The 10,337-nt window shown below is 35.5% G+C and overlaps 1 protein-coding gene across 1 annotated transcript; it reads left to right on the forward strand.

The window, feature by feature from the left end:
• LOC18595810 (pleiotropic drug resistance protein 1) lies at positions 371-8,524 on the forward strand. Its single transcript, XM_018123492.1, has 24 exons — positions 371-938; positions 1,435-1,555; positions 1,674-1,762; positions 1,886-1,970; positions 2,088-2,247; positions 2,381-2,457; positions 2,767-2,820; positions 2,911-3,001; positions 3,092-3,393; positions 3,478-3,759; positions 3,851-4,167; positions 4,281-4,441; positions 4,538-4,641; positions 4,728-4,884; positions 4,971-5,099; positions 5,181-5,341; positions 5,460-5,792; positions 6,214-6,504; positions 6,593-6,676; positions 6,776-6,909; positions 7,046-7,273; positions 7,359-7,530; positions 7,623-7,877; positions 8,002-8,524. Exons 1-24 carry the CDS (start codon positions 601-603, stop codon positions 8,266-8,268), a joined length of 4,392 nt encoding a protein of 1,463 aa, XP_017978981.1. The 5' UTR covers positions 371-600; the 3' UTR covers positions 8,269-8,524.

The following is a 10,337-nucleotide window of genomic DNA, read 5'->3' on the forward strand; positions in this document are numbered from 1 at the left end:
GTTAAGGAATATATATGACACCACAAAAAAAAAAAACGAAATTGGACCCATTTCGTGGGAGCCAGGACTGTTTGAAAATTACGAAATGCAAACAGTAAAGAAAAAAGACACGAGTAGAAGTGAAATAATATTCAATTTCAAGAAAGGTGGCATTGGATGCAATTGATTTTGTCACAATAAAAATATAAGTTGGGAAAGACTTAAAACAGTCTCACAGAATCTCCAATATCCTCATGTACACAATGCTGCCCTCCATCTAATTCAATCCCACGAAACACCCTGGAAACTTTGGACTTTTGACAGATAACAAGAACTAGGCCGCCAGCATTATTGCTAACGGCCTTATATATAGAGCCAATCTCAATTTTCTTGCACCACCCTCTTCCTTAGCCTCACACCTGTTTTTTTTCTTCTTTTGGTCCAAGGACACAGCCTGTTAACAAAAGGATACCGCCTTCTTTTCCTCGATAAATATTCTAGAGTTTCTTTGTTTTGAACAGGGGAAACCCCATTTTTCTTTTGTTCGTTCATTCTTTCATTTGAGCTCCGGAAGTTGAAAGTTTTCATTGGTTTTGGTGGGTGTTGGCATTTCTTTCGGTGATGGAAGGCGGGGATATATATAAAGCGAGCAGCAGTTTACGGGGCAGTTTACGAGCAGGTAGTTCTTCGATATGGAGAAGCAATACTGTGGAAGCCTTTTCGAGGTCTTCCCGAGATGAGGATGATGAAGAAGCTTTAAAATGGGCTGCACTTGAGAAACTACCTACTGTTGCTCGTCTCAGGAAAGGTATATTGACTAGCTCTCAAGGTGGTGCCAATGAAATCGATGTTCATGACCTTGGATGGCAAGAAAAGAGGACTCTGCTTGAGAGGTTGGTCAAAGTTGCAGAGGAAGATAATGAGAAGTTCTTGTTGAAGCTCAAGAACCGTATTGATAGGTAATCAACTTTTGTATTTTTTTTCTTTGTTTTCTTACTAGGAAAAAAAAAGAAATGTAAATTAAATAATTTGATTAAATGCTCTTCTAAAAATCAAACATTCCTTAAATTTTTGTTTTAAAATTTAATTTATCTTTTAGATATTATTCACTTGACGAAAATTAATGATAAAAAATTAATAAATTATTTTTAAAAAAATTAAGAAACTTAAATTGATAATTATGAAGAACTATTTTGTTTTATGTAGTAACTGTTAATTCTATATTTACTAATTTTTGTAATCGATTTTCCTTAAACTTAAAAAGTTATATCTTAATTTAAACAGAATAATATGTTGAATTCTGAAATAAAAAAAAAATTTGAGAAACATAAATGGTAAAAGAGCATTTTAACGTTAATAATTTTGGAGGGAAAGACTTAAGAAAACAGAGGAACTCTGTTTTAGTCCTTGGAGATCCTGTTCTCAACTCGAGTATCATTGCCTTGGAAATTTCAGGGTTGGGATCGATCTTCCCACAATCGAAGTCCGATTCGAACATCTAAATATCGACGCTGAAGCTTTTGTCGGAAGCAGAGCATTGCCTACCGTTCTTAATTTCACTACTAGCATATTTGAGGTAGCAACCCAGAAAATTCTCATTACTTTCTTATCATTCTACGAACTGCTTTTTCATCTTTTTTTTTTTTGGCTTTTTAGAGTTCTTTCTCACGTTTCAATTTGTGTTGTGATTAAAGGGCTTCTTGAATGAAGTGGGCATTCTTTCTAGTAGAAAGAAACACTTGACCATCCTCAACGATGTCAGTGGCATCATTAAGCCGGGCAGGTAACATGGCGATCTCAGTTTCCATCATCACCTGGACTTTGATGTTTTTATTGTCAAACATAAAACCAGGAAACCCTGGAATTCTTATAGTATTAATTTTGTCTTTTCATGTACTTATCACAGGTTGACATTACTTTTGGGTCCTCCAAGTTCTGGAAAGACAACTCTCCTGTTGGCTTTAGCTGGGAAGCTTGATCCTGCCCTCAAGGTGCTCTAGAAAATTTACATTTCTTTCAATGGGTGTTTCCTTTCTAGGCTTCTTGTTTTTACATCAAGGTTCTTTCTTTGCTCTTATTTCTAATTTGAAACTGAAATTCTCATGCAGTGTTCGGGGAGAGTGACTTACAATGGGCATGGTATGCATGAGTTTGTGCCCGAAAGAACAGCTGCCTACATCAGTCAAAATGATCTTCACATTGGCGAAATGACTGTGAGGGAAACTTTGGCCTTTTCTGCAAGATGCCAAGGGGTTGGAGATCGTTATGGTTAGTTTGATTGATACCACCCCTTATGATTTTTTTTAACATTTTTTCTGCAACATAAATTTTTTTTTGGTATAATTCTACATGATTTTCAATTCTTCAAAAAATGACATTTTGTTGTTCTGGGCGTTGACAGAGATGTTAGCAGAGTTGTCAAGAAGGGAGAAACAAGCAAACATTAAACCTGATCCTGATATTGATGTCTTCATGAAGGTAAGAACTAAGAAGCCATTGTAATGTAAAATATGGACACCTTTTCATCCTCACTGGCAGCATGCCTGCCCTGTTTAGTTCTTCTTCAGGCCTCCTGGAAAAATTAGTTGCATATGTAGCTTAAAGTCATGTTCTATGCACTCGAGCTAATTGTTTTTTTCGTTCATGACAAAAGGAAATAAAATTTGATTGAAATTCAGAAATGGAATTCAAATTAAGATTAGTTTTATATAACCAGAATTCCCATTCTAAAGAATCTTGTTTCCATCATGATTAATATGTTTCACGTTGTCATTTTTAACTTTGCAGGCAGTAGCAACAGAAGGTCAGGAAGCAAATGTAATTACCGATTATATTCTAAAGGTAATATTACAGAAAGTTCTCAAGTATATTGAAGGATATTCAACAACTAAGAAAAATCCTTATTGAATGCATTTGCCATAACTTTTACAGATTTTAGGACTGGAAATATGTGCTGACACAATGGTCGGGGACGAAATGTTAAGGGGCATCTCTGGAGGACAAAGGAAGCGTGTCACAACAGGTAACTCGTTAAATCAATCAAGCCATTAATTCCATTACCAAAGTACCCAAAATTTCTTATCATCAAATTTAATTATGTTCATTGAAATAGGTGAAATGCTGGTCGGACCAGCAAAGGCACTGTTTATGGATGAGATATCTACCGGTCTGGACAGTTCTACAACTTTCCAAATTGTGAACTCGCTCAAGCAAACTGTTCACATCCTTAATGGAACTGCAGTCATCTCGCTTCTGCAGCCAGCTCCAGAGACTTATGATCTTTTCGATGACATTATTCTCCTTTCTGATGGTCGAGTTGTATATCAGGGTCCTCGTGAACACGTGCTGAGCTTTTTTGAATCTATGGGCTTCAGGTGTCCTGAGAGAAAAGGCGTGGCTGACTTCTTGCAAGAAGTAAGTCTTGATAAAGAATTTGTTCCTTTCTTCATTGTAAAAAAGTTGCTGTTCTACCATATTACTCAACTTAATTAATTGCAGGTGACATCAAGGAAAGATCAAATGCAGTATTGGATACGTAGAGATCAACCATACAGGTTTGTCACGGCCAATGAATTTGCTGAAGCATTCCAATCATTCCACGTGGGAATGAAACTTGGTGATGAACTTGGAACCCCATTTGAAAAAACAAAGAGCCACCCAGCTGCTTTGACAACCAAAAAGTATGGTGTTGGGTTGAAGGAGTTGGCGAAGGCTTGCATCTCAAGGGAATATCTACTAATGAAGAGAAACTCTTTTGTTTATATCTTCAAGTTTATGCAAGTGCGTACTAATGATATTTAATTCTTTGACCCCAATTATGGTGTATATGATCGTGACTCTAACGTCCTTTTATTTTCTTTTATGCTATTAGATCACAGTGATGGCGTTTATTACCATGACACTCTTCCTGAGGACTGAAATGAAAAGAGATTCAGTTGAGGGGGGACAGATCTATATGGGTGCTTTGTTTTTTGGCATGATTACGATCATGTTTAACGGAATGTCTGAGATTTCCATGACCATCGCTAAGCTTCCTGTCTTTTATAAGCAAAGAGACCTCCTATTCTTTCCTTCATGGGCATATGCTCTACCAACATGGATACTCAAGATCCCTATCACATTTGTGGAAGTTGCCATATGGGTATTTTTAACCTACTATGTCATTGGGTTTGATCCAAATGTTGAAAGGTATATAAAGTAATGACGATAAAAAGTCATGGGGTACTTGCCTAGTAGCATATATAATTGCTTGTTCACTAGCTCTGATCCAAATTGACGTGCAAGTAATTTATCTTGTGCAGGCTGTTTAGACAGTACTTCATCCTTGTTCTTGTTAACCAGATGGCTTCTGGATTGTTTCGGTTCATTGCAGCAACTGGTAGAAACATGATTGTTTCTAACACTTTTGGGTCATTTGCTTTGCTGGTGCTTTTTGCATTGGGTGGCTTTGTCCTGTCACGAGGTATGTTAAGTGTTAGAAACAGAATAGGAAATCAAACTATCAATGAAAATTGAACTTTAAACAATGCTGATCAACTTTCTTTATATAATGTCACAGAGGACATAAAGAAATGGTGGATATGGGGTTACTGGATTTCGCCAATGATGTATGGGCAAAATGCATTGATGGTTAATGAGTTCCTTGGCAACCAGTGGAACCATGTAAATGCTTTGAATTTGCAACGCTTACAGTTCTGCTTTTATTATTCACAATTTGCTGATCTTTTATATTTTCTTTCATATTGAAGGTGCGTCCAAACGTAACAGAATCAGTGGGAATTGAAGTTTTGAACGCTCGGGGCTTCTTCCAAGATCCACATTGGTATTGGATTGGAGTAGGGGCAATGATTGGATTCACATTATTGTTCAACTTCGGTTTTACTCTGGCTCTTACCTATCTAAATTGTGAGTATAGCTTTACCTTCTTAAAATTTATGCCTCTCTTTGGAAGCGAAATCTAATCTTTTACCCCTTTTCCAATAAATATGCAGCATTTGAGAAGCCTCGGGCTGTAATATCAGAAGACTCTGTAAGCAATGAGCAAGAGAATGGAGTTGGAGCTGGCGGAAGCATTCAGTTATCAAACTATGAAAGTAGCTCAAGTCCTGCAACTAAATCAGGTATAGACCTTGTTTATATTTGTGTTCAATGTCGTTGGATACAAGCCATTGTATACAATACTAAATCTAATTGACATGCAGAGATTCAAGATGACATTCGAAGAAGCACCTCATCCAAGTCCTCATCTATGACTGAGGCAACTGTTGGTGCCCTTGGCAACAAGAAAAAAGGAATGGTTCTTCCATTTGAGCCACATTCCATCACATTTGATGACGTAATATATTCCGTCGAAATGCCACAGGTAACATAAGGTTCCATGTGCAAATACCAAATTTGTCCAATGGTTGGATTGTGTCTTGTTTCAGTTTAATGTCATCTAGAAATATGAGAGTTTATTTGGTTGAATTGAAACTTTGCAGGAAATGAAAGAACAAGGTGTCACTGAAGATAGGTTGGTGCTATTGAAGGGTGTTAGTGGTGCTTTCAGACCAGGCGTTCTCACAGCTCTAATGGGTGTTAGTGGTGCTGGTAAAACCACTCTGATGGATGTGCTGGCTGGTAGAAAAACTGGTGGTTTTATCGATGGGAACATCACAGTTTCGGGTTACCCAAAGAAGCAAGAAACATTTGCTCGAGTATCTGGATACTGTGAGCAAAATGATATTCACTCTCCTCATGTCACTGTGTATGAGTCCTTGCTCTATTCTGCTTGGCTTCGACTGCCCCCTGAAGTCAATGCTGAAACCAGAAAGGTTGGCATTTTGAAACCCTAAGATATTTCAATTCTCTTATTCTACTTTGCTACAACCTAGAGGCTTTTACTAAGCTAAGGAAATACAAAATTTGATTTCCACTCCTCAGGGTTTGTTCAAGTTGAGAAGCTTTGAGTTTGATAAAAGTTTCCCATCCATTGATTATGGATTAGGATGAATTCAAGAAAGTTAGCACACATAATTGAGTTGAAAAAGAAAGTGATTTTCTTCTTTTTTTTTTACCAATTACCAAAGTTTATATTGTTTAATAAACTTGTTTAAAAGGTTTGAGTATGGGGTATATAGGTCAGTTTATCTAGATTGAAATCCTCACAGCAGAGTCCAACAAAATAAAATAATTTCCTAGTGATCACTTTGTCTTGAATTAAATTGATGGTTTTATTTCAACATATGATTTCAGATGTTCATTGAGGAAGTCATGGAGCTTGTGGAACTGAATCCATTAAGGCAAGCACTAGTTGGCTTACCCGGTGTAAATGGTTTGTCGACTGAACAGCGCAAGAGGCTTACTATTGCAGTTGAGCTTGTGGCAAACCCCTCTATAATTTTCATGGATGAGCCAACTTCAGGGCTTGATGCAAGAGCTGCTGCAATTGTCATGAGAACAGTTAGGAACACAGTGGACACTGGAAGAACAGTTGTGTGTACCATCCATCAACCAAGTATTGACATATTTGAAGCATTTGATGAGGTGAGAAATTAAAAATTTGAAAGGGAAGTTGCTACTTTTTAGTTGGTTTTTAATGTAATTGTGTAACTAATTAAACATACCATTGCAGCTACTCCTTATGAAGCGGGGAGGACAAGAGATATATGTGGGGCCATTAGGACACCATTCTAAACATCTTATCAAGTATTTTGAGGTGAGATGTAATGCAAGACCACAAATTACAAAATACATTAACTCATTCATCTCTCCATTCACCTGAACTATCTAACACTATAATGTTCATCTTCACCAGGGTATCCAAGGAGTTAGCAAAATCAAAGATGGCTACAATCCAGCAACTTGGATGTTGGAAGTTAGCACAACTGCACAGGAATTAGCTTTGGGTGTTGATTTTGCTGATATCTATAAGAATTCAGAACTGTACAGGTAAATAGGCTGCTCTGTTACATCATTGCAGCAAAAAATATATACTGATTCAAGTAATTACTTTTATTCAGCATAAGGTCTATATGTGGCTGATGGCCTACCTTGAATTTGCTACTGATGCATGGCATTTGTTCAGGAGAAACAAAGCTCTTATTCAAGATTTAAGCAAACCTGCCCCAAGTACAAAGGAACTGTATTTTCCAACTCAGTACTCTCAACCATTCTTGACTCAGTGTCAAGCTTGCTTATGGAAGCAGCACTTGTCATATTGGCGCAACCCACCATATACCGCTGTGAGATTTCTCTTTACAACTGTCATAGCATTGATGTTTGGGACACTGTTCTGGGACCTTGGCACTAAAACGTAAGCTACAACTCAAGCACAAAAGCTCAAACTTCAATGTTGGATTTTATCAGCTTCATATATTTGACACATTGTGAAATTACAGGAAAAGGCAACAAGATCTGACCAATGCAATGGGTTCAATGTATGCTGCTGTTCTGTTTCTTGGCATCCAGAACGCTGCATCTGTGCAGCCTGTTGTGGCCGTTGAAAGGACAGTCTTTTATAGAGAAAGAGCTGCTGGAATGTATTCCGCCATGCCATATGCCATTGGCCAGGTAAGTTTATACATTTTGAAGAGTCCAAACAGTAAAGCAAGTTGTAACAATTTTATAGTATCACTTTATTGACTTCCATTTTGCAACTACAGGTCTTAATCGAGTTACCATATATTTTTGTTCAATCTGCTGTGTACGGCTGTATAGTCTATGCAATGATCGGATTTGAATGGACCGCTGCTAAGTTCTTCTGGTATCTGTTCGTTATGTACTTCACCTTGCTGTACTTTACCTTTTATGGCATGATGGCTGTGGCTGTCACACCAAACCACCACATTGCAGCGATAGTTTCCTCAGCTTTCTATGGACTATGGAATCTTTTTTCAGGATTCATCATCCCACGACCTGTAAGTGCTGCTTTCTCATAATTTTTTCTTTTTCAAAGCTCTTGGTATCTTTAGCGTATACTCTACACATATCTTGATCAGGATTAACTTTCTTCCCACTCTTTCAAACTTGTTCTATATACAGAGTATTCCTGTGTGGTGGAGATGGTACTATTGGATATGTCCAGTATCTTGGACCTTCTATGGATTGGTTGTTTCACAATTTGGAGATATACAGGACACCCTTGAGGATGGCAGCAACGGTGAGACAGTTGAACAATACTTGAGAAATGTCTTTGACTTCAAACATGAATTTCTGGGCGTAGTTGCAGCTGTAATTCTTGGGTTCACAGTACTCTTTGGAGGAATCTTTACCGTTTCCATAAAGGTGTTTAATTTCCAAAGACGATAGAATTGGTTTTTTTTTTTTTTTTATTCTTTATCCTCAATGTAGAATGTTTAAAGATCCATCCTAGTAATGCTAGAGTATTATAAGGAAAGGAACAAGCAAAAGTTCCTGTTCCTGTACGTTATATTCCTATAAAAAATCTAATGACATTTGAATTTTTATACATAATTTATTACAAAGTTACAAATTCTTTCATTGTAATTGAGATTTTGTTGTATGTAACTATGAATCAATGAATAAACTCTTTAATTGAGATGAACCAAATGTGATTTTTCTTGTACCAAAGTTCAAAATCAATTACTATGTATTTGTCAATCATAAGAGAAGAAAGTGCTTGGCTGAGGATTTATTCCATCACAAAAGAAGAAGAAGAAGAAGAAGAAGAAAACAAGCTTATTCTACAAGAGTCTATTTATCTAACATAAAATTATTTAACAAAAACTTTATGAAATTATGTCTGCATTCAAAAACTATGATAAATAAATTAATCTAAAGCTTCCTCATGTGGATTGTTACAGTTCGGGTACATTTTAAAAAGTATATTAATTAAAAAAATGATGTTCCTTATTTAAAGGGTAAAATCTCACATTTTACACTGTAAAACTAAAAAGTGAACTAGAAAGATAGCGCAGATATTTTTCTTACACACATTAAGATTCATTGACGTTTTGGGAATTTTCCACTTGAACATGACACCTTATATTTTGCCCTTCTTGGGCATGAAATCTATTGGTTATTTTTCTCCTGTTTTATTCTTGCCGTGTAACAAATTAAGGGTTCATTGCCTTCTAATCAATCTGCGGAAACTAAAGCAACTCTACAAACAATATAAAAGTTTAGCCCACTAGCTAGCATCTCTCTTAATTCATGAATGCAAGAAGCAATGTTTTACTTAAGTAGTACTTGTATTCTTTCGTCTAAAATTATTATAGATATAAATGAGTCAACAAATTAATCACCGGAATTATCAGATTATTAGTTTCCAATTTATTTTCTAAACATAGGAATTATCTTCAAGTTATATGGCTTAATGAGATGTGGGGATCATATTGAAATGAAGCTTGAACATTTATTACCGGGACAAATATTCACCTTACATATATGAATAAATATGAATCTGCAGAGTGTAAAATATTTTATAATTGTGATTTTTAAAAATTTGTAATTATTTTTAATTAATTATGTTAAGATTCTATTAAAATTCTTATGGAATCAAATTCACGAGTTCATTATTTTCGCTTTTATGGGGGGTTTTCCCCTTAATTTTAATGCTTAAATGGAAAAAATTTCCTCTTAAAATTTGAGTTCATTGATATGGATCACTCGAAGTGATATCTTATTTTTTTATTTAAATTTTGAAAACGTTGACTTGTTATGTTTATAAAATAAGAGATGATTATTTTCAGTTATATAGTCGAGATTTTAATGAATTTTTACGTGCATTAAAAAAATTAATTTGTTAGTGTAACATTGCAAGCCAATCGATTTTGTATTTGTAAATACTACATTAATTAGACATATTTTATATTAAATATATTATGGATATTTTATATAATGTGTGAGATATTTTTTTATTGATGAGTTTATTTTTAAAGAGTCATGAGAGATTTTTATAAATAAAGTCTTTGGAACATAATAACCTTGCAAAGAAATTATAAAGGTTATAATTATAAGATTCTTATGCATTAAAGCCTTATTCCTAAATATGTTCTTGGTCATTATATTGTCAAGAATAAAGATATTGACAATGCTCAAAGATTGGCACATGCTAAGTCTCCTTACTTTGAAAGTAAGCAACCGATTTCATAGGTGGGTGCATGTTAAGGAACAATTCATTGAACATGACCCGCTATGAAAGTTCCATTTTATATTTCACTCAAGTGTCTATGAAAATACTTTCATGTGTCAATAATTTAAGTAATCCCTAGACTTGTGTTACCAGGTCATCTTATATGTGAATTGTTATGCTTTAATTTCACCACTATAGGTCTGGAGGCGATTAGATGCCTAAATAGGGTGTTTTTGGATATTGTATGGAGCTTGCGAAGATGAATAAGTAGTTAAGAGAGGAT

This window comes from Theobroma cacao, chromosome 6, assembly GCF_000208745.1.
Source record: "Theobroma cacao cultivar B97-61/B2 chromosome 6, Criollo_cocoa_genome_V2, whole genome shotgun sequence".
Classification (NCBI taxonomy): Eukaryota; Viridiplantae; Streptophyta; class Magnoliopsida; order Malvales; family Malvaceae; genus Theobroma; species Theobroma cacao.

Coding starts and splice junctions, on each gene's coding strand:
- LOC18595810 (XM_018123492.1), top strand. CDS start 601: ATGGAAGGCGGGGATATATATAAAGCGAGCAGCAGTTTACGGGGCAGT. Junction 4,642..4,727: donor TTGGCAACCAGTGGAACCAT/GTAAATGCTTTG, acceptor TTCATATTGAAG/GTGCGTCCAAACGTAACAGA. Junction 4,885..4,970: donor GGCTCTTACCTATCTAAATT/GTGAGTATAGCT, acceptor ATAAATATGCAG/CATTTGAGAAGCCTCGGGCT.